Raw genomic sequence first — 26,834 nt, forward strand, 5'->3', positions numbered from 1 at the left:
GTGCCCACGTGGAAGCGATTGTCCAGCCTCTGCCCCTTCACCTCCACGCTGGAACCTGACCAGCCTCTGAGGCACTTGTTCTGGTGTCCCAGCTCAGGAACATCATTAACATCTTTGATTGAAGTGATAATGGAGCATTTCAAAACAGGAGCTGAGCTTTTAGCATTTCTAGCTGAGGGCCCTCCTTCCTCATCATCCTCTTTCCTTCTGACCCAGACAACTCATACCCAGCATGGCACTGCCATTTGTCATCATGCTTCCTTTCACATGGTAGCCCAGTCCCCTTTATCTCCTATGGAGTGGCCCAAGGAAATTCCAAAAGCAGTTTCTAATTCACGTTCCTAATGGGAATAGAACACAGAACATTGTTGTTTAGTCGCTAAGTTGTGTCCTAATCTTTTGGACTCTATGAACTGTAACTTGCCAGGCTCCTCTGTCCATGGGATTTTCCAGGCAAGAATACTGGAATGGGTTGCAATTTCCTTCTCCAAGGGATCTTCCTGACCCAGGGATCAAACACGTGTCTCCTGCCTTGGCAGGAGGATTCTTTACCACTGAGTTACCAGGGAAGCCTGACATAGAACATACTGCCCAGAAAATTTCTGATCAGTTTTTGTATAGAGTGAGAAGAAACGTCTGCCCATTTTCTTTTGGCATAAGGACTTTCTCATTGAGCACAGGCCCCTTTGTTTTGTAGGAAAAAGAAGGGGTCCCCCAGGCTGATAGCTTGGTGAGTTTCTAGAAAGAGTGAAGCCATCTGACCTCCCTGTTAGCTGGGGAGAATGGGATACCCTCTCTGGGCTCTTGGAGATGCAGGGGCCAGGCACACACAGCTGTCATCTGAAGTGCCCTTTGCAGCTGCCTCTGAAATTTGATCTAACCCAACGAGTCCTCAGAAAGTAGGCTGACATGATGGTGTCCCCATGCTGGAGAATTAAAAAATAACTCCCACAAAAGTATTGAACATAAAGACACTTTATAAAGTATTTCAAGGGTTTATCCCATCCCACCGTGGACATCTGCAAATATTTGCTGAATGACTTTTATTCCCCACAACGGGTAGATTATCCTTGAAGATGCAGAATATCCATGAAGATGGAGAAACTTGCTGCAAGATGGACCCTCAGAAGCGCCTGAGGAAAATTCCAGTAGGCAGTCCTCACGATCCAGTCCAGGGGCCAGCAGTCCGGTGTCACGGTCAGTCCTCACTTCCCACCCCACTGCCCCCTTTCAAATAGGAAACGATCTTGGGAAGATAACTCAACAGTTGGAGGATAAACGTAGCAAGCCCCCTTACTCTGACATGAAGGTATACGGGAGAATAAACCTCTCTCTTTATCCGTTCTCAAGAACATTCTGCATCCTAAAGTGTTGTGTTGGAAGACCGGCAGATCGGTTAACACCCACTTGGTGTTCAGTTAAAGTTCTGCTGCTCTAGGAAGACTTCCATCTGATTAAGGAAAACACGGCATGGACCACGTACAGCAGAGTGGCTACATATGAAAACACCTGCAATCGAGAGAAGTGACGATTAACTGGCTGTTCACGGGGGGAGCTCGGAAAGCCATGGGCTGTCCATGCTGGGCTGGCCGCTCTCGCGGTGCTCGGGGTTGGCAGCCTTGGAGCATGTGGACGCCACTGCTTGCCATCACACATGCAGACGTGCTCTCCTGTGGAGCCCGGGCGCGACCCAGAATGCCCTGAGCACAGACTCCAGGTGACCTCATGACACACTGGACTTGGCGTGCAAGGTCAACCCTCTGTCTGCACATGTCATCACGTCAGTGCTGCCTAACTAGAAACGAGGGCCCCCAGAGACCCCTCCAGTGATAATTGCAGGCGATTATGTCCTGCTCTTCATGGAAACTTCCTTCCTGCACACCAGTAGGACCAGAGTCCGCCACTGTGATCCTAGTGGCCTTGGCCAAGAGAGTTTGAACACCTGGGTATCTTCTGACCCCGACCAGAATTTTATTCAGAGGGAGCCAGGCCATGGGAAGTGAGGGGCTGAGATGGGGAGGAGGGATTTTGAGCTTTTGGCAAAAGGATGGGGCTTACTGAGAGAGCTGCTGGGAGCAGAGGCCAGGAAATGCAGCAGAAAGGTCACTCCGTGCCCTTTCAAGGCCCCGATCTGTTGTGTTCGCTTGGAGAGTATCACCCAGCTCTGGGTGGCTGGTCCCCAGAGGTTTCCTGCCCCTTAGCAAATACCTGCACCTGGCTTGTGACCTTGGGTGTGAGGGTCAAGAGTTTCCAACCCAGGCACAGCATCCGACTGGCTGCACTCCCGTGACTTGAAAATTCTCATAAAACCAGCAGTCACGGTGCCCTCCCTCGCCCTGCCTGCACACCTGGGCGAACCCTCACCCTCATTGCCAGGGGCAGTGAGTAACTTGAGTTATTTAATAACCAGGGAAGAAAATCCATCTGGGAATCAGATACCCTGTCCAAAGGGAGCAGTCACAGATGAGTGAGAAGCCCCTCAAAAGAGACCTCTGCCTATCAGGCAGGAGCAGTGTCCCGTGTGGGGACTCAAGGCCCAGCAGAGACCCTCGGCAGGAGCTCCTCAGAAGAGGGGCAGGAAGGCGGCAGACTGGGGAGAGTGAGAGCCAGGACCAGGAGTAGGTGAACTCAGACCCTCAGAAACCCCTCTCCATGAGCGATGGCCATTGCTGTCCACCACGGTTAAGACCCCGGAACCACCAGATTTCTCCAAAAAATTTCCAGCTACTTTCAGGCAACTCTCACCAATCCTCGGATCCCTCTGGTGCAGGCTGTCTGCTGCCAGCCCAGGAGAGAGGGGGAAGCTGAGCGCTTGAGGAAGGTGTGGAGTTACCGGAGAGAGTGAGGGGTGGTCAGATGCTCGTGAAGGCCCGGCGCGTGGGGGAGAGGGTCTGGCCACACCTTCTCACATCCTCAGACTGCCCCCACCTCCGCCGCCGCCACCCCACCCCAGATCGTGGGAAAGGTGTCTGCAGTCTGGGCAAGGTCTGGGGTTAAATCCTGAGCCTGTATTCAGGATCCCTTCTCCCCTGTGCATGGACACAACTGATATTTTGAATACAAAGATGTGACTTTACATGAAAATGGGCTCATATTTCCCCTGGTTGGTGGGGGAGAGGGGTGTGTTCAGCCCAGCGTATCTGCCCGCAGGCAGCATTTAGATTCCTGATTCTGCCCTCGTGACTTTGCCAGAGTCTTCACACCGCTCTCCAGCTGAGCTCACAAAGATATGGGGACAGGATCAGTCATGAAAAGGATAGACAGATGATGCTGGCGTAGTCATCAGTGGAACAGTAAACAGCACAGAGAACAAACCTCTACGTCCCCACCCAGCGGTGTGGAACAGCCGCACCATCCTGATGTGGGGAGAGAAGCCAGACATGGGAGCAGGCACCCAGTGCTCATGAAGACCAAAGCAGGTGGAGTGGGCCCCAGAAGCTAGACATCAGGACGGGGCTTATCCTGAGTGAAGGGGCACGATGACTGGGCAGGGCACGAAGGGGACTTCTGGGAGCTGCTTGTTATGTTCTGCTTCTCAGTCTGGATGTTTGTTACACAGAGGGTTGTGAACTATGAATAATGGATGGATTATGGAAATTCATCAAGCTGTACCCCTGTGTCCTCACCCCTCAAGAAGCCTATTTGTGCTGTTATTTAGTTGCCAAGTCGTGTCTGACTCTTTTGTGACCCCATGGACTGAAGCCCACCAGGCTCCTCTGTCCATGGGGTTTCCCAGGCAAGAATACTGGAGTGGGTTGCCGTTTCCTTCTCCAGGGGATCTTCCTGACCAAGGGATCAAACCCACGTGTCCTGCACTGGCAGGTGGATTCTTTACGGCTGAGTCGCCAGGAAAACCCAAGACATCTATGCTGTATTTTGATAGAAAGGAAAAAAGTCAGAATGTGGTAAAGCCCGGCGGTTTTCAACTAAAGATTAGACCAGTGGACAGGGTCATTAACTCACCCCACTTGGATTGCTAGTTAAGTGCTGGCCCACTATCCACATTCCATCTAGGTTTCACTGCCCTTGTCCTCAGTAATTCTACAGAACTGGTTGTCAGATGCCTGGCTGATGTCTGTTCAGAGAGAAGGCTTCTGGGGTCGGGTTGGGGGCGGTACCTGTGGTTTCTCTAGTGCGGGGGCAATGAAACAGTCATCTGAAGGTGACGGAGGAGGCGAATGACTCTTCTCAAGGGAAAGAGAGCCTGCTGTGATTCTGTTTAGAATCCAGCCAGCTTGGGAGATGCACCCGTATGGGAGAGGCTCCCACTCTGTGGGACAGTTGAGGGGGTCCCAGGGACCACGAGGAGGCCTGGCTTATGGCACTGGGAAGCAGCTGGGAGCTGAGGGGAGTGTGTGGCTTCCCCAGGGAAGGGGATGGGCCCCTGGAGGCTAGCAGACAGGCTTCGAGGCACTCTCCCCCGAGACCCGTCCCTCTGGGAGCAGGAAGGGCACCCGCACTAACCCCCTTCCCAGAGCCCAGCGGCGCCCACCCCGTGGGCTTTCTCTCAGCCTCTGTCCTGCCTTTCCCCAAATGGGTGGGGGCAGCACAGCTTTGGCACTGGGGCGGGCATCTTGTGACCTGTCATCACATCTGACCTTGGGGTTTACTTAATTCATAGGTTGCTCACTGGAAATCTAAGCGCTGTTTCTGAAGCTTTTTCTTGGTTTTTAAATAATATCCACAGTTAGAAGTGTATCTGATATAACGAGTCAGCATACTGGGGCAAGCCCACACATGTGTAACTCTGGAAAAGAGTTTTATGAAATGATATATTCTCTTATTCCCTGTTATCCTGACCCATTCCAGCAACAAGACGATTCAGATTATGACCTCACAGCCTGCCAGAGGGTCTGGCTTCCCAGGCGGAGGATGTTCCCTTCAGAGCTCAGAGACTTGCAGGCAAGGTGCCCCTCAGATACATAATCTCATCCCTTCTGTCCTCCTAACGGCGGGGGAAGGTGGTTCCAGCACCTGTTCTACCCGTTGTTCACTGGGAAGCTTCGGGGGGTAAATAAGGTTGTCCATAGGGGCTCATACACTGCCCAGCCCCCGCGGTCACGCACCCTCCTCCACCTGCCTTCTCAAAGCTCGCCCAGCCTGGGCAGTGCACGCTGACTGGCAGTCATGGGAGCCGGGGCACACCAGTTTCCTCCTCTGGGGCTCTGTTTCTTCAGAAATGAGGGGAAGTTTTATTTTAATTGAAGTCTAGTGAACTAAAAAATAACAGGGAGGGCCTGGGCAGCCTTCCACTCAGTACCTGTGACAGCGAGCAGTGGGAGCTGGGAACAGGGCACCTTGACTGGGGACTCACCACAGCAGAGATGTTTTCATGGTAATATTTGTAGACGAAGCCGTCTTGCAGCTGGATGGTGACCAGAGCTTCCAGGACAGACGCGCCAAAGTAAAACAGGGCGGCGACACAGTGGTAGGCTGCATCCTGCGGTGTCAGAAAGAGCCGTCAGAGAGATGGGGCGGCCAGCTGGGAGGCCTGGGGCGGCTGTGGCCCCAGCAGGGCCTGTCCACCCTGCCTGACCCTGCCTGGCCTGGGCCAGGCGCCTCCACCAGCCTCTGCCACTTCCTTTGTCACCCCGCCCCACCCCCTCCTCAGAGACACTGATCGCCCAGGGTCGATGGGCTGAGCTCGGTCTCACCGGTCTGGAGGCAGAGTAAGGACTTTGGTGGAGGAGGGGCACTGCTTTCCCGTGAGGTGGGATCTAGTCGTGGGTCGGGGAGCGGCCCTTTCCGCTGCAACTGGTAGAAATCAGTTCTGGGCCCGAGAAGTGTCAGCTGTGGTCACAGTCCCCAGTTTGGATGTGGCCTCGGTGCTCAATTCAGAAAGAAAGACTCAGGCCATTCGTATTGTTGTTTGGTTGTTAGCCTTTTTCTTGAAGGATGACCAGGGATGGGGGCTCCAGTTATGTTTAAAAGCAAAACAAAAGGAATGTCCCTGGTGGCACAGTGGGCAGGAATCCACCTGACAGTGCAGGAGACACGGCTCGATCCTTGGTCTGGGAAGAATTCACATGGTGTGGGGCAACTAAGCCCGTGCGCCGCAGCTGCGGAGCCTGAGCTCAAGAGCCCGTACGCCGCAGCCAGAGGAAGCCAGAGGAGCCGCTGCAGGGGCGAGCCGGGCAACGCAAGGGAGAGAGCCCTGCTCACCCCAACTGGAGCAACCCCGAGCAAAGCAGCGGAGGCCCCGCACGGCCAAGTAAATATGTTGTTTTATGTTTGTTTTTTTTTTTGCAAAAAAGCACTAGAGCAGGCTTTTGAGTAGTTATAATTTTCAGGGGGTTTCTAAAGTGTAGGCTGCAGGCCTTTGGAGAGTAAGAGGCCTGGCTAACGGCCCCACCCCCATCCAGGGGAGGTCAGGGCAGGTGGCCCAGGTGTCAGTTTCCCCTCTTCACGGCCCTCAAGGCAGAATTCATGCGGAAGGGAGATCACAGGCCATCCCTCTTCCCCGGCCAGGCTCCTCTCTGGTGACCCCGCATTAGAGGCGGGGACGGGAGCGGGGCAGTGAGCACGCCTCACACTGGGCAGCGGGACCCACCCCCGGAGCCCCGGCCCCTCCCCGGAGGCGAAAGCCAGCCCTTCTGGGTGGTGGGAGAGGCCGACCGACCCCTGGCAGGTGCAGGAGGGACAGGGAGGGATGTTGGGCTGCTGGTTTCCAGGAAAGGGGTGATGGCAGAGGAGAAGGCAGAGCAGCCCCTGGAGACCCAGGCAGGGACAGCGTCAGTCAGCCTCCTGCCGCGGGAGCCCTGGGCTGCTGTGGGCCGCTCGGCCTTGGAGGGTGGGCGGGAGACACCAACAGGGCTCCTCACCCAGCACTGGGAAAGCCCGCCTCCCGGGGGAGAGCGTCCATCACTACCCCCTGCCCCAGACATGCAGGGCTGGACTCACCAGGGTGATCCATGATGTTCTGTTGCCGTGGGCGCCAATTACATACAAGAAGGCCAGGACAGTGGTGGCTACGAAGCAAAACACAGATGCGAACATGACCCAGCCCTGGATTAGGGGAATAGGCACGTGGGATGAGGAGACCAGGATCCACACCAGCCCTCCAAAGACCTGCAGAGGGAGGGAGAGAAAGACTGACGGTCAGACCAGAAGGGCCAGACCCCAAGGTCACGCTGGGGAACCAGGGGCATTTCACAAATACTAACTCAGTTCATCGTCACAGTGTCCCAAGTGTGGGCCCGACCCATTTGTGAGATGGAGAAACACAGGCGTGTGTGACTTAAAAATGTTATCCCTAGAAGGGATTTATACCGTCCAGTTTTATCAGTAAAGGGCAAATTCTATTTCTTATAGCAAAACATCCTTCTAGTCGAGGCGAGGGGAAGGCTATGCTGTGCAGTTTGTGAGCCAGGGACTGAACCCAGGGCCACAGCAGTGGAAGTGCCAAGTCCTAACCACTGGACTGCCCAGGAACTCCCCCAAATAGTCTTTCTTCTGTAAAATGGTAGTGAGCAGCAGATTCTGTTGGTCTTGGCTGAACAAATTAGCCACACTGTATCATTAGCATTTAATAAAAAACTTGATCTTGAAATCCCCAAGTCTCAGAAGTTCTCTGACTGTTGGAGGAGGGGTGGAGTGGGGAGGCCCAGGCCAGCTGGATCTCAGGTTTCCTAGGACAGGCATGAGAGGAACACCCCTCCTTGCCATCATTATCCAGAAGACACCCTGCTTCGCGTCCTCAGGGTCAGGGAGGCCCCAGGACCATAAGGACAGACATAGGGGGCATGGCCTCAGTGCCCTGGTCTAGCTCCCTCTGTGGACAAGGCACAGTCATGCTGGGAGTCTCTGTGCCTGCCTTCCCTTCTCCTTGTCCCTCTCCATCCCAGTGAGGTCGCCTCCGCCTCCCCCAGCGTCCCTAGCCAGAAAAGGCCTGGGCTGGGACACAGGTGCACACAGCTTTGCAGTCAGAGGGCCCACGGAGCTGCAGAGCTTGGCACCATCCTCCTGAGGGTCTGAGGGTTGAGGACGGGCCCCCTCCTAGCGCTGCATCCCCTGTGGTGTGACTGCACACGGCCACACCTCGACCCTGTCTCCCTGAACCTGCTGCCCGCTTGCTGGGTGAGAGGCAGCACTTCCTCACAGGTGTCCTCTGAGACTCTTAGCTGAGAAGCACCAGAGGACCATCACATCTGGGTAGAAAAATCAGTGCAGTGAAGAATCTGCAGTTATCAAAGCCAAGGTGGGCCCAGTGAGTCAGATGCAGGCAGCTCTCACCAGAAAATCCCTCTAGTGGTAACTGGAGCTAGTGGGACACACTTTCCAATAATCAGTGGAGCAAAGTCCATCAGGTAAAGCCCTCAGACTGCCAGGGTGAGATGTGTGTGTAGACTCATCCAGAACTGCCTCCAAGATCAAACAGACTGCTAGGCCTTTTTCACAGGAACAGGGACAGAAGGATGTGAGTGTGCCGATGGGTGAGACGGACTTGGAAGGCACGAGAGCATGGCTTGGAGAAGAGGGTGGATGTGGCATGCCCGTCACATGAGCAGGGCCCTGCCGGCACATAATGTGGGAGGGCCTCCCCACCAAATCCTCTGGAGGAGGCCCCGGCTTCCTCCACTGCAAATGGCACTTAGGGTGGTATGAACTGCCTGAAACTGTGGGCATGCCTGTGAAGCTTCTGGCCCTGTGCCTGGCATCACCCAGGCAGGGGGAAGACTGCTAACCCAGGATGCCAGCAGCCTGGGGCATATGGACCCCGAGTCAATCAGTGACAACTCAAGACAATTACCAGCCCTGAGCGGGCAGAGTAGCACCAACTGGGACATGGCCCCAATAGAGGTTTGAAGGGGGAGGTGGACTTGGCTGATTTCATTTGTTTTTAATCACTCAGTGATGTCTGACTCTGTGATCCTGCCAGGCTTCTCTGCCATGGGATTCTCTAGGCAAAAATACTGGAGTGGGTTGCCATTTCCTTCTCCAGGAGATCTTCCCGACCCAGGGATCAAACCCACATCTCCGCCTCTCCTGCACTGGCAGACAGATTCTTTACTGTGCCTGGCCAAGTGGTCAGGACAAGGCTTTCCAGGGGAGGAACAAGCACCTCAGGACCCAGAGGCTGCTGGAGCAGCAAGGATGGCTTAGGAAGGCAAGAGGTTGGGACACAGGGGTGGGAGAAGTTGTGGCTGGAGGCAGTGTGACCTCCACACGAGTTGCTGGGCCACCTCGAAGGCTTCCCTGGCCCCACTCAGTGGAAAGCCGAGATTCAACATAAATCGTGTGGCTGAGCCGGTGCCAGGCCACACTCCACCTGCAATGTTTGCAGAGAGCAAACAGAGCAAGCCAAACTCCCACACCCAGGAGATAAGGCATCCAGGGCAGGGACTCCACCCCACCCTGGCCTCAGCACCCCACCGGCCAAATATTTGTCAAGACCGAAGGGGTAGGTGAGGGTTCAAGCTCTTCTCCTCCTAAAGAAAATCCGGAGGGGGCTCCCAGCTCCCAGGAAGCACACTGAGAGGCAATGGTTCTGAAATGTCAGTCACACCCGTGGAGACATGGCCCCAGCTTCCAGTCATCTCTGTCACCCCTGGCCTGCACCCTGGACATCATCCTCCATAACAGGGATGGTGAAGCCGGCAGGGGCGGTCTCAGACGAATGTCTCTAAGCTGAGTGGCCTGAGAGTCACCAGGGTTGAGCTCTCTCTGGGTCCCAGATCCCCATGCTGGACAATGGAGGTGGTGCCTGGGCTAAGGCACTGTGGTGCTTAACCATCAGTCTACACTGCCTGGGTCACCTTCCAAACCCCAGGGCCTGGGCCTCATGCCCAGGAGAGGAGTTCTAGGACAAGAAGCAGACATGCCAAACTCTTTGCCAAGGCTTTGGAATGTGTTTCCATAACACAGTCGGTCCATGGATGATGTTCCGGTAACTCTTGTCAAACCAGAAGAAATGGCTCCTGTCTCTAGTGTCTAGCAATGCTGGCCAAGATGCCGCTCCAGTTCCCAAGTGGCTCCAGTGCGAAGTTTCCTTTCCTCTTCTTAAGCTTCCATCCCTGTTTTGCCCTGAACGTGGGAGTCACTCCTCCTTGGGTGTCCTCTGGATGCAAGGACATAGCCTGTGTGTGTGCATGGAGTGGAGCTGGGGATCTGAGCCACCCTGGTGTTCTGGGACTGGAAACTGCCATCTTCCACTCTGTCTGGTTTTAGATGCTGAGCGGGGGTGAAGTGCTGTAAGAGCCAAGGGCGTTCTACAAAGCTAGACAAAAAATTGCCAAGAAGTTTTTATTGGATGTTCACCCCCATCAGATTATTTTTGTGAATAAAATTTCTTCAGCAGGTGGTCTTAGGGAAGGCTCTCATGTGAACTCAGAGTAGGTCCTTTCTCTCTCTCTCTCTCTCTCTTTTTTTTTTGCCACGCTGCAAAGCATGCGGGATCTTAGTTCTCTGACCAGGGATCAAACCTGTGGCCCCTGCATCAGGAGCTCAGAGTCCCAACTACTGGACCACCAGAGAAGTCTTCTGTCTTTTCATTTCTGAATTAATCGAGAGGAGGCAGGCGAAGGTGGTTAAGGGTGTAGATTTCAGAACTACTGAGTTCCAATCAGCTCTGCCATGTTTTGCTGCCAACTGGTTGTCCCTGGGCTTATTCCTTCCTCTCTGGTCCCTATCTGAAAAACAGTGACAGCAGCAGGTCCCATCTCATGGGGCTGGGGTGAAATGGGTCTATACCTGCAGGAGCAGCGCACACTAAGCGCTCTGGATACTCGCTGTCACGACTGTCATATGATGGGGGGACGCCTCACCTGTAGCCACGTGCAAACCCCAGTCAGTCAGGATGGCAACATGCACTTATCCCCGCTAGACCTTGCTGGGACCCAGAATTTTAAAATTAAAATTCCAAAAGCATCGAAAAGAGAAAACCTTACCATCTCCCAGAAATCAAAAGTTGGGGGAAATTTGTCTGCTTCTGCAAAAGGGAACAGAAAGGACATAAAAAGATGAGAAAGCCTTCCTTCAAACAATGAGCTTTGGTTACAAGAGAGGGAAAAGGATTCCATCGGCACATTCTTGAGACTGGCAGACCGCCTCCTTCGCTTGTGCAAGGCCGAGAGCTCCGGGTCCACAATCATCCAGTGTTTTTACTGCAGGACTCGGTTCACTGAGGACAAGGCAGAATTGCTCAAATTCTCTGAATATTTTTCTGGGGTTCCATTTTACTCTGTCAAGGCCACCACGAGCAGGCACTCTTCCAATAACAAGGCAAAACGTTTCCCAAAGAGGATGTCCTATGCAAGGTTGTTCAGACACACAGCGTGGTTTCCAGGGGCTCAGGGTCAGAATTCCCAAGCTCCCAGGGTAGGGGGTGGTCCTGAAGGCATGTGTGGACAGGAGCCTGTGCCTCTAACTGGAGGGTTACAGGGAACTGGCTACAGAACACAGCCAGCCAGGACCCCCAAGCCCTCAGGTGCTCTCCCAGGAACAGCAGCTCCAGCTCCTGTTTCTGGAAGTGTCTGTGCTCACTGAACTCTTTTGGCAGTCAAGGATCACTGTGATGCCAGGCAGGCCTGTGAGGGTGGCCTGACCTGTAGAGAAACCATGTTCCTGGCGAAGCAGCAGTCCCAGCTCTAAGTCTTGGTTGACTGAAAAGAGCAATCATTCCATGAGGTAGAGTTGAGGGCATTTTCCTGTGTGTGTGTGTGCGTGTGCATGTGCGTGTGCATGTGTGCACACGTGTGCGTGTGTGTGTGTGTGCGTGTGCACCTGTGTAGAGGCTGGCTAAGGATGAACTTAGAAGAACAGTTTGGCCACCTGATGCAAAGACCTGATTCATTGGAAAAGACCCTGATGCTGGGAAAGATTGAAGGCAGGAGGAGAAGGGGATGACAGAGGATGAGGTGGTTGGATGGCATCACCAACTCAAAGGACATGAGTCTGAGCAAACTCAGGGAGATGGTGAGGGACAGGGAGGCCTGGTGTGCTGCAGGCCATGGGGTCGCAGAGTCAGACACGACTGAGCGACTGAACAGCAACAGAAGCTGCAGAGAAGAGAACAGTCACCAAGTCAGGAGGACGGGAGCATCAGACGGCAGGAGGAAGCATGGAAAGGGAGGGCAGAGCACTAAGGACTTCCCCAGGACAGGGTCCGGCCAAGGAGGCAGACTTTACTCAAAGCTACACTAGCACCTGGGGCCCGCCTCTCCCTTCCTGTCCTCTCTCTTCCAAGCCCCACCTGAGCAGCTCTGGGGCCACCGAGGGCAGAGTCAGGTCCTGGGGAAAGTGTCGGGACCCCAGTGAAGAGGTCCAGCTAAGCACCGCTGCCCAGGACAGGGGCAGCGCCCAGAAATTTGCACAAGGTCCCCTCCTCTGACCCTATGGAGGTGTCTGGGGACAGGTCAGAGATTCTCTGTGTGGGAACCCTCTCCTCCTCTACCAACTGAGAACTCTGGCCTCTGAGGCTACTCCCATGGGGAACACTAGGAGTACTGCTAAGGCTTCGTGACTCAGTTTACTTACCAGGTGCTCTGCCCTTGTGGCCCCTTTGTCAGTAGCCTTGTTCTTTCTGGGGGACCCATTATGACATCACCCTCCCAATATAGACTTAGATAGTGTCCCTTTTGCTTCCCAGGTGGCTCAACTGGTAAAGAATCCAGCTGCCAATGCAAGAGATGCAGGAGACTCAGGTTCGATCCCTGGGTTGGGAAGATCCTCTAGAGAAGGACATGGTAACCCACTCCAGTATTCTTGCCTGGAGAATTCCATGGCAGAGGAGGCTGGCGGGCTACACTCCATGGCATCATAAAGAGTTGGACACAACTGAGCGTACATGCATGCACTCAGTTCCGTTCAGTTCAGTTGCTCAGTAGTGTCTGACTCTTTGCAACCTCATGAATTGCAGCACGCCAGGCCTCCCTGTCTATCACCAACTCCTGGAGTTCACTCAGACTCATGTCCATCGAGTCAGTGATGCCATCCAGCCATCTCATCCTCTGTTGTCCCCTTCTCCTCCTGCCCCCAATCCCTCCCAGCATCAGGGTATTTTCCAATGAGTCAGCTCTTCACATGAGGTGGCCAAAGTACTGGAGTTTCAGCTCTAGCATCATTCCTTCCAAAGAACACCCAGGACTGATCTCCTTCAGAACGGGCTGGTTGGATCTCCTTGCAGTCCAAGGGACTCTCAAGAGTCTTCTACAACACCACAGTTCAAAAACATCAATTCTTCGGCACTAAGCTTTCTTCACAGTCCAGTTCTCACATCCATACATGACCACTGGAAAAACCATAGCCTTGACTAGATGGACCTTTGTGGACAAAGTAATGTCTCTGCTTTTGAATATGCTATCTAGGTTGGTCATAACTTTCCTTCCAAGGAGTAAGCGTCTTTTAATTTCATGGCTGCAGTCACCATCTACAGTGATTTTGGAGCCCAAAAAAATAAAGTCTGACACTGTTTCCACTGTTTCCCCATTTATTTGCCATGAAGTGATGGGACGAGATGCCATGATCTTCGTTTTCTGAATGTTGAGCTTTAAGCCAACTTTTTCACTCTCCTCTTTCACTTTCATCAAGAGGCTTTTGAGTTCCTCTTCGCTTTCTGCCATAAGGGTGGTGTCATCTGCATATCTGAGGTTATTGATATTTCTCCCAGCAATCTTGATTCCAACTTGTGTTTCTTCCAGTCCAGCGTTTCTCATGATGTACTCTGCATATAAGTTAAATAAGCAGGGTGACAGTATACAGCCTTGATGTACTCCTTTTCCTATTTGGAACCAGTCTGTTGTTCCATGTCCAGTTCTAACTGTTGGCTCCTGACCTGCATATAGGTTTCTCAAGAGGCAGGTCAGGTGGTCTGGTATTCCCATCTCTTTCAGAATTTTCCACAGTTTCTTGTGATCCACACAGTCAAAGGCTTTGGCATAGTCAATAAAGCAGAAATAGATGTTTTTCTGGAACTCTCTTGCTTTTTCAATGATCCAGCAGATGTTGGCAATTTGATCTCTGGTTCCTCTGCCTTTTCTAAAACCAGCTTGAACGTCAGGGAGTTCACGGTTCACGTATTGCTGAAGCCTGGCTTGGAGAATTTTGAGCATTACTTTACTAGCGTGTGAGATGAGTGCAATTGGGTGGTAGTTTGAGCATTCTTTGGCATTGCCTTTCTTTGGGATTGGAATGAAAACTGACCTTTTCCAGTTCTGTGGCCACTGCTCAGTTTTCCAAATTTGCTGGCATATTGAGTGCAGCACTTTCACAGCATCATCTTTCAGGATTTGAAATAGCTCAACTGGAATTCCATCACATCCACTAGCTTTGTTCATAGTGATACTTTCTAAGGCCCACTTGACTTCACATTCCAGGATTTCTGGCTCTAGGTGAGTGATCACACCTTCGTGATTATCTTGGTCATGAAGATCTTTTTTGTACAGTTCTTCTGTGTATTCTTGCCACCTCTTCTTAATATCTTCTGCTTCTGTGAGGTCCATACCATTTCTGTCCTTTATCGAGCCCATCTTTGCATGAAATGTTCCCTTGGTATCTCTAATGTTCTTGAAGAGACCTCTAGTCTTTCCCATTCTGTTGTTTTCCTCTATTTCTTTGCATTGATCACTGAGGAAGGCTTTCTTATCTCTTCTTGCTATTCTTTGGAACTCTGCATTCAGATGCTTATATCTTTCCTTTTCTCCTTTGCTTTTCACCTTTCTTCTTTTCACAGCCATTTGTAAGGCTTCCCCAGGCAGCCATTTTGCTTTTTTGCATTTCTTTTCCATGGGGATGGTCTTGATCCCTGTCTCCTGTACCGTGTCATGAACCTCCATCCATAGTTCATCAGGCACTCTATCTATCAGATCTAGGCCCTTAAATCTATTTCTCACTTCCACTGTATAATCATAAGGGATTTGATTTAGGTCATGCCTGAATGGTCTAGTGGTTTCCCCTACTTTCTTCAATTTAAGTCTGAATTTGGCAATAAGGAGTTCATGATCTGAGCCACAGTCAGCTCCTGGTCTTGTTTTTGTTGACTGTATAGAGCTTCTCCATCTTTGGCTGCAAAGAATGTAATCAATCTGATTTTGGTGTTGACCATCTGGTGATGTCCATGTGTAGAGTCTTCTCTTGTGTTGTTGGAAGAGGGTGTTTGCTATGACCAGTGCGTTCTCTTGGCAAAACTCTCTATTAGCCTTTGCCCTGCTTCATTCTGTTCTCCAAGGCCAAATTTGCCTGTTACTCCAGGTGTTTCTTGACTTCCTACTTTTGCATTCCAGTCCCCTATAATGAAAAGGACATCTTTTTTGGTTGTTAGTTCTAAATGGTCTTGTAGCTCTTCATAGAACCGTTCAATTTCAGCTTCTTCAGCGTTACTGGTTGGGGCATAGACTTAGATTACTGTGATATTGAATGGTTTGCCTTGGAAACGAACAGAGATCATTCTGTCGTTTTTGAGACTGCATCCAAGTACTGCATTTTGGACTCTTTTGTTGACCGTGATGGCTACTCCATTTCTTCTAAGGGATTCTTGCCCACAGTAGTAGATATAATGGTCATCTGAGTTAAATTCACCCATTCCAGTCCATTTTAGTTCGCTGATTCCTAGAATGTCGATGTTCACTCTTGCCATCTCTTGTTTGACCACTTCCAATTTGCCTTGATTCATGGACCTAACATTCCAGGTTCCTATGCAATCTTTTTTTTTACAGCATCGGATCTTGCTTCTATCACCAGCCACATCCACAATTGGGTATTGTTTTTGCTTTGGCTCCGTCCTTTCATTCTTTCTGGAGTTATTTCTCCACTGATCTCCAGTAGCATATTGGGCACCTACCGACCTGGGGAGTTCCTCTTTCAGTATCCTCACAGAAGCGTGGCCAAAAGGAGCTACCCCACATCCGAGGTCAGGGGTGGTGGCCAAGAGGAGCTACCCCACATCTGAGGTCAGGGGGGCGGCCAAGAGGAGCTATCCCCTGAGGTAAGGGGCAGGGGCCAAGAGTGCCAGGCTGTGACAGTGCAGGAGCGGCCGAGAGAATCTACCCCCCGCCCAAGGCCAGGAGCGGCGGCCAAGAGGAGTAACCTCACGTCCAAGGTCAGGAGGGTGGCTGTGAGGAGATACCCCTCGTCCAAGGTAAGGAGCAGCGGCTGTGCTTTGCTGGAGCAGCCGTGAAGAGGTACCCCAAGTCCAAGGTAAGAGAAACCCAAGTAAGATGGTAGGTGTTGCAAGAGGGCATCAGAGGGCAGACACACTAAAACCATAATCACAGAAAACTAGTCAATCTAATCACACGGACCACAGCCTTGTCTAACTCAATGAAACTAAGCCATGGCCCTGGGGCCACCCTCTCCACCAGGTCATGGTGGAGAGGGCTGACAGAATGTGTCCACTGGAGGAGAGATGGCAAACCCCTTCAGGATTCCTGCCCTGAGACCCCCATGAGCAGCATGAACAGCATGCATGCACTAGGGCCCCTCTAATCTGAGGGTGAGGCCAGGACCCAGGGGCCTTGAGTCTGTTGGTGAGGAGATGGAGAGAGGTTTGGGATTCAGAGATAGGCTGTGAGTTCAGGTCTGCAGTGATGTTAACAGGATGAGTGTGGACTGTCGGCCCCTGTCCAGGCCGGAGTCCCTCCTCCTGGGGGTTGCAGGGAAATCTCCTCCTTCCCAGAACCCTTCTCTCTCCACGGCACTGGTCATAAGCATGAGGGGGTACTTCTCCCCCTCCTTCCTGCTCCTCTCTTCTTGCCCCTCCCTTCCTAGCCTGACTGCATTCTAATAGGAACCAAGGCTCCAGTGTGGAATTTCAGGTCAGCTGAGACTGGCTGTGTGGCCTTTCTTCCCACTGCCCATCACTGTGTGACAGCTTTTCTTCTAGTTCCTACAGATGTTTTTAGGTCCTCGGACCTTGGTGGATTAAAATGACTCAGTACGGGTCGTTCTGCCCCAGTGTGAGTGCAATATTGATCACAGAGTGGGAGGGACAGAGTCCCCTGGATGGCAAGGAGATCAAACCAGTCAGCCCTAAGGGGAATCAACCCTGAGTACTCATTGGAAGGACTGATGCTGAAGACAAAGCTCAATCACAGAGTGGGAGGGACAGAGTCCCTGGGACAGCAAGGAGATCAAACCAGTCAACCCTGAGGGAAATCAACGCTGAATACTCATGGAAGGACTGATGCTGAAGACATAGCTCAGTCACATAGTGGGAGGGAGAGAGTCCCTGGGACAGCAAGGAGATCAAACCAGTCAGCCCTAAGGGGAATCAACCCTGAGTACTCATTGGAAGGACTGATGCTGAAGATGAAGCTCAATCACATAGTGGGAGGGAGAGAGTCCCTGGGACGGCAAGGAGATCAAACCAGTCAACCCTGAGGGAAATCAACCCTGAATACTCATGGAAGGACTGATGCTGAGGACAAAGCGCCAACACTTTGGCCACCTGGACTCATTGGAAAAGACCCTGATGCTGGGGAAGACTGAAGGCAAAAGGAGAAGAGGGTGGCAGAGGATGAGGTGGTCAGATGGCATCACGGATGCAGTGGACATGAACTTGGGCGAACTCGGGGAGATGGTGAGGGACAGGGAGGACTGACGTGCTGCGCCATGGGGTCACAAAGAGTGGGACACGGCTCAGGAACTGAGCAACAACAAGGGAGGGACGGGGGCCTGGGAATCGAGGCGGAGAGGCAAGGCTGCTACACTACCCTCAGAACTAGTTACACCACTAGAGACTGCCCGCCCGGAAGCTACCAGGAACCACCACTTCCCACCAGGATGCAGGAGGCAAGTCAGAGTCCCATGATGCACAGAGTACCAGGGCCCCGCCCTGTGCGCCATGGGACAGTCTGGAAGCTGTGAGGAGCTGGCCCACGTCTCCTCAAGGCAGTGCCTCAGGGCCCAGGGGTGTCACTTGCTGTCCTCACATCCCTCAGCATCCAGAAAGAGCACCCTCTGGGATATCTCCTGAATGCCTAACCCCAAGGGCCCTGGTCCAAAGCACCAAGACCAGGTCCCAAGTGAGAGCCAGGAGGAAGCCCAGCTAGGCTTGTATGAGGGCTGGAAGCTGGGGTTCAGCACTGAATCCAGAAAGAGCCAGCCCCCAGCTAGGTGCAGACTGGCCCCATCCCACCTTGAGGCCGGCCCCAGGTGGCCCAGTCCCCATACCAGCCCTTCCCCCAGACAATGTGTCCTGAGTGCAGAGCAAAGCCTTTGGATAAAGAAGACACGGCACACAGATACAACGGAATATTACTCAGCTATATGAAAGCACAAAATAACGCCATTTGTAGCAACATGGATGGAACTAGAGAATCGCATACTAAGTGAAGGAGGTCAGAAAGAGAAAGACAAATTCCATACGATACCACGTATGTGCGTGTGAGCTAAGTCGATTCACGCATGCTAAGCCACTTTAGTCGTGTCCGACTCTTTGGCACACTATGGACTGTAGCCTGCCAGGCTCCTCTGTCCATGGGATTCTCCAGGCAAGAATACTGGAGTGGGTTGCTGTGCCCTCTTCCAGGGGATCTTCCTGACCCAGGGATTGAACATATGTTTCCAGCATTGGCAGGCAGTTTCTTTACCAATAGCAGCGCCTGGGAAGCTCTGATATCGCTTATACATGGAACCTAAAATATGGTACAAATGAACCTAGCTACAAAACAGAAACAGACTCACAGACACAGTGATCAGACTTGTTTCCAAAGGTGAGAGGAGGAAGGCAAGGGACGGACTGGGAGTTTGCGGTTAGTAGATAACAAACGTCTGCGTTTAGAATGGGTGAACAACAAGGTTCTCCTGTACAGTACAGGGAACTATATCCAATCTCCTGGGATACACCATAATGGAAAAGAATATGAAACACAGAATGCAAACCTTCGGTTGATTCATATTGATGTTCAGTAGAAACCACTGCAATACCATAAGGCAATTACCCTTCAATTAAAAATAAACAAATTAAAATAAATAAATAAAAACAGAATGTATACACATGTAAACCTGAGTCACTTTGCTGTACAGTAGAGATTGGCACGACACTGCAAATCAACTGTTCTTCAAGTAAAAAAAAAAAAAGCCAAGCTATTCCTACAGCGGCACAGAGTTAGCCTCAGCAGGCAGTGTGACCCTCCTCCATGCTCTCTGGCAGCCGGGGGGAGGTGGCAGGGGGCATGGAGGTTGTGGGTACAAATAGCCAGCCTGACCCTGAGTGTGAGCTGTGCCTTTGCAGGGGCGTCTGGAACCTGCCTCCTCTCTTCTGACAGCGCTCAGACAGAGAAGGGGGCCCCATCAGCGCTGACGTGGGGGTGACTTATGGAAGACTTAAAAGTAATCTCTGTCAAGGTGGCTTGGCCGTGATGATACATGCACGCACAGGTCTGGGAGCTAAGCCGCATCTTCACCCTGAGCATTTTCCAGAAGACAGCTCAGAGTCACTGTTTCCTGATCAAAGTAGCCTTCCCGTTCTTGAAAAACTCGAAAAGTCAAGTTTACCTCAGCTCCAAGGACAAACCCCCGAGAGACTTCTACTTCCCCTCCCTTTAGAGAAGAAGAAAGGTGGAAACCCAGCTGTGCCCTCAACAGCTGCAGGGAGGGGCCTGCAACAGCGGAGAGGCCCAGGGCCGGGAGACAGAGGGCACAGTCGGGGAAGCCAGGCTGGCCAGCACTGGCCAGCAGGGCCGGCCCCCACTCTCTGGTGACTGACTGGAGGGGAGGTGGCTGGGGTAACAGAAAATTAACCCAGGAGCAGAGAGGTGCTTGCCAGGAGCCCAGGGGAACCTCAGGGCACCCGGCTCCCCGCCCAAGCCTTTCACTGTCCCCACCTTAAACATTCAGGGTGTAGACTGGCCTCCCAAGGACCACTCCAGACCCAGCTGGGTCACTGGGGGCCATGCAGTGGTATCACATGCAGACTCTTGGACCTGCCCAGGAGCTAGCAGCTCAGAGCCTCCAGGGTGTTTGTAGCAACAAGGCCTTGGCGGGTGTGGGCTCCCCAAGATCTCTGAACTGTCTCTTCACCCTCTGGGGGAGCTGGGGGAGAAGAAGGAACCAGGCCACACCCAGGGCTGCCAGGTGGGCAGAATGATCCCATTTCCTGTAGGCAAAAGTTTGTCATGGGTGTTGGGGTGAATTCAGGTCCTGCTGTCACTGCAAGGAGGCCCATCCTGGAGATGGAGTTCCCAAACGAGTGCCTCCCCTCTCTGAGCCTATTTTTTCCCCAGCTCTAGAAACTCTAGGTTTCTGGGATTCTACAGCTCTTATTGCCTAGGGGTCTCCAGGCTGCCTTCCCCATGGAGCCAGAATGCCTCCCATTAAAAACTGCTTTATTATCCTGCCCCCACCCCACCCCCACTGTCTAGTTCCCATTCTGTGGTTCAGCCTTTCCCCAGACAGGTGAAGCTCTAGGGTAAGTGCCAGGACTTTTCTCTGCTGTGCTTAGTCATGTCCAACTCTTTGAGACCCTATGGACTGTAGCCCATTAGGCTCCTCTGTCCATGGGGATTCTCCAGGCAAGAACACTGGAGTAGGTTGCCATGCCCTCCTCCAGGGGATCTTCCCAACCCAGGGATCGAACTCAGATCTCCTGCACTGCAGGTGGATTCTTTACCATCTGAGCCATCAAGGAGCCTGGGAATACTGGAGTGGGTAGCCTATCCCTTCTCCAGGGGATCTTCCTGACCCAGGGATAAAACGGGGGACTCCTGCATTGCAGGCGGATTCTTTAACAGCTGAGCTACCAGGGAGGTCCTAGGACTTTTCTGGTCACCGTCAAATAATAAAAAGCCCCCAGTCACTTTGGGTCCCTGAAAGTCTCACTTTAGTGTCAACAACTACTCTGTTCAGGCTTCCCTGCAATGTGGGAGACCTGGGTTGGGAAGATCCCCTGGAGAAGGGCATGGGAACCCACTCCAATATTCTTGCCTGGAGAATCCCATGGGCAGAGGAACTTGGCGGGTCCGTGGGGTAGCAAAGAGTCGACATGACTGAGCAACTAAGCTCAAGCATAGCACATGTTCAGTTCACTGTAAGTGTCGACACTGCCAATGATTCCAGGTGATTCCCCACCTTCACCCCCTAAAACTGCACACTACAGGCTTTGCCCCTCATCACTTGACCTTCTCTGAGCCCTCGGGCTCCTGAGGTGTGCAGGCGGGGGTGGGGGGCAGCAGCGTCCCTGAGATGTGGGTGGCACCCCCAGCACACTCTCCAAACAAATGTTCTCTCTCAACGTCCGGCCATGCTGTCAGCGGTGCTGCCTCCAGCAGGCTGCGGAGGAAGGAGTTGGGTTAAAGATGATTACATAACCTGTTCTCAGGCAACCCCTCCAAAAGTTCTGAAAGGGAGGTGTCCCTCTCAACACTTTGTGAAAGAAGTTTCCTTTGGGGACCCTGGCTGGAGCTTGAGACAAAAGCATTCTATGTTAACATCCTGTTTTCCGAACATGTCCCAGTATCATGAAGCCCCTGGCTTAGGCGAGGGCGGTGGTGGGGCAGGGGAAGGGAAACCAGAGCCTTGGCTCCAAAAGGAAAAATTCTCTCGGGTGGGTGAGGGGGAACAGGCCAGAGCACAGCCCTGGGAGCTGTTGAGGGAGGGGGACATTTGACATTCCACCTGCGCCTGAAGGGGGGTGTACACCTGTGACCCGCTGCCTGCTGCAGCAGCAGGGCCTTGTGGCTCTGGGGTGCTTATGGAGACAGGGTCTGCACAGCCTTCAGAGGTCAGGAGCCCAAGGGTAGGGGTGCAGGCCTAGGGAAGAGCTGCCTTGCTCCACCCAAGCTACCACCCTTCCCTGCTCCTGGGCAGTTTCCTGGTTTGGGCGAGCTCAGCAGAGCTCCACCCTGCAGACCTGGAGGCGGAAAGTTTTACTGCAGCACCTCGCAGGCTATTGGGAGGTCAAGCATGAGAATATGGACTGTGAGTAATCAACAACTTGCTGGACCACAGATTTAAAAAATAATCAAGCCTTTCACGCCCATTGGACTAGCAGAAAATTACGAAGTCTGACTCTACCAAGTGAGGCAAGATGAAGCACAATGGGGACTTTCATAAGCTGCTGGTGGGAGTCAGGAGGGTTATACAGTATGGAGACCTTCTTTCTAAAGGAATGCGAAGTCAGCCAGAGTCTTGGAAGGGGCCTGAGCAAGAAGGGGTCCAGAGCTTAATTAAGCTCCATCAGCTTCCTGGTAACCCCACTTATGAGTTGGAGTAACCATTTTGGACATCAGTGTGCTAACATTTGGGAAAATGAGGGTGTGCAATCGCTATGACCCAGTGAGTCAAATCTCTTTGTGTTCTTGAAAGAAATTCCCCAAAGTACGGGAGCAAACACAAGAATGTTCTTTGGCAGTGCCGTCTGCTGTATCACATTTGGAAATTGCCCGAATGTCCATCAATAAAAGACCAAATAAAGAGTGTCAGTGTGTATAAACCTCAGAACAAGGTTGTATGAAACCCATGTTGAAGAAGAATGTGTGCCATCCTTTCTATAAAGCGGGAAAATATGAAACCACACAGGTGTAATCATAAATAGTTAGGGGTGCAGTAAAAGTCTAACACTGAACACATGTTCAGCCCAGTGGTGGTCCTGAGGCTGAAGGGAAGAGAGTAAGATGATAGCAGAATACCCAGGTGGTTTAGATATCATCTGAAAGCCCTATTTCCTTACTACTGAGAGTAAATAAGGAAAAATATTAAGATATAACAAAGTTGAGTGATAGTTACATGAATGCCTATTAAAGTATGTATACTTTTCTGTCATTTTTGAAATAGTTTTCAACTTTTAAAAAGTGAAAATGAAGTTGGCACAACAGAAAACTAACCATTTGAAATTGACCTGTTCAATAGCATTTAATACCTTCACGATGTTGTGCACTCACCACCTCGATCTAACTTCAGAACATTTTCATCACCCCCAAAGGAGACTCCATACCCATTAAGTTGCTCCCCATTTCTCTCTCCTCTCAGCCCCTGGCAAACCACCAATTTGCGCTCTGTCTCTAGAGATCTACCCATTCTGGACATTTCATATAAGTGGAACCAAATACTATGTGACCTTTTGTATCTGGCTGTTTTACTTAGCATAGTGTTTTCAGGTTTATCACCCTGTACCAGTACTTCATTCTTTTCTACAGTCGAGTAATATTCCACTGCATGGAATATCACTATTCGTTTATCTGTTCACCTGTTGATGGGACATTTGGGCTGTTTCCACTGGTTGACTATTATGACTATTGCATGTTCACACACCTATTCAAGTCAGGGCAAGAGGAGGAAGGTGTCCCAGAGTCTTTTGTATGAAGCCCAGTGAACACATTTTTAAAAAATTTATTTATTTACCCATGCTGTATGGCTTGTGGCATCTTAGTTCCCTGATCAGGGATTGAACTCTGGCCCCTGGAAGTAGAAGGGTGTATTCTTAACCACTGGACCACCAAGGAATTCTCAACGCATTTTCTTATGCTTCTTGTTATAATGCTTCCCAAACAGCCACAAAGGCAGAGTAAACAAGTCATTAGGGCAACTCAAGAGATACTAGCAAGTCCTTCTGTGGCTTAAAGATCTTTCTGCCCCAGCACACACCTCACCTTTAGCCTTCATCACTTACAATCAACAAATTCTGTCGCGTAAATACAGTAGCCTCTGAAGGAACAACCTGTTGCTTACTATACATGCGCATTTTCAGGCTAAGTGCTGAATAGAAGCACAGAGACAGCCTTTTGGGGAAGGAATTTTCCAGTGAATGCAAACCCCTTCCACTTTGGGACTGGGTGTCCCCACCTACAAATGGTGTGGCTGAGATTACAGGTGTCTAGAGCTTCTTCGAGACGTCCCTTCCTGGACGCTGGCTAGCCCCAGGATTTAAAGTTGCTCTGTATACAAGCAGGTTTGGGCTGAAGTTCAGTGATACGGCGCCACCAGGCAACCTCGACCCCCTCAGCCCTCTCCCCACAGGTGCTCCCCCTCTACCCTCTGTGGGTAACAGAACCTGCTGGGTTTGCTGTTCATGCCTTCCCCAGCCGAGCAGGAGGTAAGAAGCTGAGGTCCCACTTTTAAACAGGTTGGATGTTTTCTTTACCAGCTGACTCTCCAGGCAGCCACTACTGCGGTGGGGGTGCAGGCACAGGAGTCTCCTGGCTCATGGAACCACACTCAGGAAAGAAGTACAGCCCTTCCCTTGCCAGGTGAGGGCCTGGCACCCTGGGGGGTTTAGGCTGAGGGTGGTCTGAAGCCTCGCCACAGAGAGCGCTTTCCAGGAACCCTCAGGAGGAAGCGCTTTCCCACAGCCTCCGGCTGGGGCTCCAGTGTAAGGAGGGACCAACACCAGGTGCAGAAGTCCTTGGATGCTCAAGGTCAGCCAAGGCAGGGCCCAGCTTTCAGGTCCCTCTTCCTTCCCCCACACTCCACAATGACCACAATGACTGGCAGAGCAGTCACAGCTTGTTGTGTTATTTCCAGATCAAAGTGGTGGCCAATTCCTTCACTCACCAGAAACGTTCAAGAGAAAATAACCCAGATTCGGCTCCTCCTATGACATTAACCCCATCTCCACCCTTCGCTTGGTAATACGCAGGTGTCTTTTGCTGATTTTTAAACTTTAAAACAAAATCTAACCCTGGGGAGAGCCGGGTGCATCTACAAGGACGCCGATCGCCAATAAGCCCATGGGAAGCAGGTTGGGAGTGCAGCTTTGGACCCGGTGCGCTCCCAGTGGACCCGGGCCAGCTTCCGACATTTGATCCGTGTTGCGAGTTTGGTTTTTCCACCCAAATCTCGGAGACGGTTTATCGTGGGCTTGAAGGGGCCAAAGTAGCATCGCGGGGTAGGGGCTGGGGAGAGCCTTTCCTCCTGCGGCTACCAGAGGCTCAGGGACCCTCACGGCTTGCAGCAGAGGAGAGCGCACTCCACGACCCATCCCGACCGGCCTTTTCCGGCGCCCGCGCCGGCGCCAGGCGCGCCAGACACTCACAAATTCAAAAATGAAGAGCAGGTCCGGGAAGGTGGTGAAGACAGCGAAACCGCTAGGCAGGCTGCTGACGCCCGACGCCGCTGAGGGGGCCATGCTGGCGGGCTGGCGATGGCCTCGGAACCGGACGGGACGAGCGCTGCTCTGACTCTGCGCTGGCCGCTCTCTTGCTCCGCGGAGCCCAGTGGCCCGGGCGCCCCCGCGCGCGGGTTAAGAGCAGGGGCGCCCTGGCCGAAGAGGGAGGAGTCCCGGCCGCCGCCGCCCGGTCCCCGCCCGAAACCGTGGGGCGCGCCCCAAGGGCCCTGCCCAGCGTCATGGGCACAGCCCTGAAACACTCCAAGGTTGAGACTGGGGTTTGACTCCTGAGCCCCACGTCTGGGCGCCACCTTCCATCGGAAGCCTCGGTGAGGCGCTTCACACTCTTTGCAGGTGATCGGCATTTCTTAAGAGCGATCACCATCAACAGTTGGCTCCCCAAACCCCGCAGGCACCGTGGCATCTCTTGGATCAGCATGGTGCAAACTGTTCTTAAGTTGGGGCTCTTTTATCTTCCTGCCGGGTGCGTTAATATGCATCCAAGTTCACCGTGGGACTAGTTCCCTGCCTTGCAGGGACTGCTGAGACCAGGTACGGTCACCCATGCCTTCTCCCTGCGCCCTCAGAGCCTGGAGCCTGGAACTCTGCACCACCCCCGCTCCGCACCACTCGGCGCCGGAACTGCTGGGCGATGGATTAGGCAATCACACCTGCCTTGAATCTTGCACCGTGGAGGGAGCCAGCACTGCTGAGGGCCTGCTAAGTGCCCAGCACCCCCTCGGCTTTTTGCCCACGTGACCTCATTTAATCTGCAGGAGCCTTTCCAGCGGGTGTCACCCCACCTCCAGGCTCGGAGTGGAGAAGGACATGCCCAGGCCACATGGAGGGCAATTGGGCCTCTTGACTGGTGATGGCTGACAGTCCTCACTGCCTCTGTGCCCCTTGCATAAGACCCACACACTCGAAAGCTCTATCTATGAGTCTGCTTCCTTTTTTATTATATTAACTAGTTTGTTGCATAGTTCTAGATCTTATATATGAATATCACACAGCATTTGCCTTTCTCTGTCTGACGTTTCATTTAGTCTAACGCCCTCCAAGTCCATCCATGTTGCTGCAAATGGCAAGATTTTTTCCTTTTTTATGATTTAGTGGTATTCCATTGTGTGTGTGTGTGTGTGTGTATGTGTATCTCACAGCTTCTTTATCCACTCATCTGTTGATGGACATTTAGGCTGCTTCTATATCTTGGCGATTGAAAATAATGCTGCTGTGAACATCAGGGTGCATGTATCTTTTCAGAGGAGTGGTTTGGTTTTCTCGGACATATACGCAGGTGTGAAATTGCTGGGTCAGATGATAGCTCCAATTTCAGTATATTGAGAACCTCCATACTATTTTCCAAAGTGGCTGCATCATCAGTTTCCATTCCCACCAACAGTGTACGGGGGTTCTCTTTTCTTCACATTCTTGCCAACATGAATTGAAAGTATTAATATTGTTAAAGATTCAATACAACCCCTAACAAAATACTAATGACATTTTTTGCAGAACTAGGGCAAATCATTTTAAAATGTGTACTAAAACACAAAAGACCCTAAATAACCAAAGTAATCTTGAGAAAGAACAGAGCTGGAGGAATCACTCATCCTGACTTCAGACTATACTACAAAGCTAGTCATTAAAATAGTACGGTGCTGGCACAAAAACTGGCAGTGGGACAGACTAGAGAGCCCAGAAATAAACCCATGCACTTACGGTCAATTAATCTAGGATGAAGGGAGCAAGAATATACAATGGAGAAAAGACAGTCTCTTCAGTAAGTGGTGCTAGGAAAACTGGATAGCCATATGTACAAGAATGATACACACACATTCTACTATACCATACACAAAAC

At 52.0% G+C, this 26,834-nt stretch overlaps 1 protein-coding gene across 4 annotated transcripts; it reads right to left on the bottom strand.

Moving 5' to 3' along the window:
- Nucleotides 1-1,434: 1,434 nt before the first annotated feature.
- Nucleotides 1,435-24,997, bottom strand: LOC138085476 (myelin and lymphocyte protein). 4 transcript variants are annotated; one of them, XM_068979893.1, is made up of 4 exons: nt 24,905-24,997; nt 6,901-7,068; nt 5,315-5,440; nt 1,435-1,509 (listed from the first exon to the last, which is right to left on the bottom strand). In XM_068979893.1, the coding sequence occupies exons 1-4, from the start codon at nt 24,995-24,997 to the stop codon at nt 1,435-1,437; spliced, it is 462 nt and encodes a 153-aa protein (XP_068835994.1). The 4 variants fall into 4 exon arrangements, with proteins under 4 accessions (XP_068835994.1, XP_068836011.1, XP_068836001.1 ...); XM_068979910.1 differs by lacking the exon at nt 6,901-7,068; XM_068979900.1 differs by lacking the exon at nt 5,315-5,440.
- Between the last annotated feature and the right edge of the window lie 1,837 nt (nt 24,998-26,834).

This window comes from Capricornis sumatraensis, chromosome 1 (assembly GCF_032405125.1).
Source record: "Capricornis sumatraensis isolate serow.1 chromosome 1, serow.2, whole genome shotgun sequence".
Lineage (NCBI taxonomy): Eukaryota > Metazoa > Chordata > Mammalia > Artiodactyla > Bovidae > Capricornis > Capricornis sumatraensis.

Bases quoted from the DNA above. Each gene is read 5' to 3' on its own strand.
- LOC138085476 (XM_068979893.1), bottom strand. From the start codon at position 24,997: ATGGCCCCCTCAGCGGCGTCGGGCGTCAGCAGCCTGCCTAGCGGTTTC. The intron at 7,069-24,904 runs GTGAGTGTCTGG...CTCCCTCTGCAG, and splicing joins TGCTCTTCATTTTTGAATTT to GTCTTTGGAGGGCTGGTGTG. The intron at 5,441-6,900 runs GTGAGTCCAGCC...CTGACACCGCAG, and splicing joins GAACATCATGGATCACCCTG to GATGCAGCCTACCACTGTGT.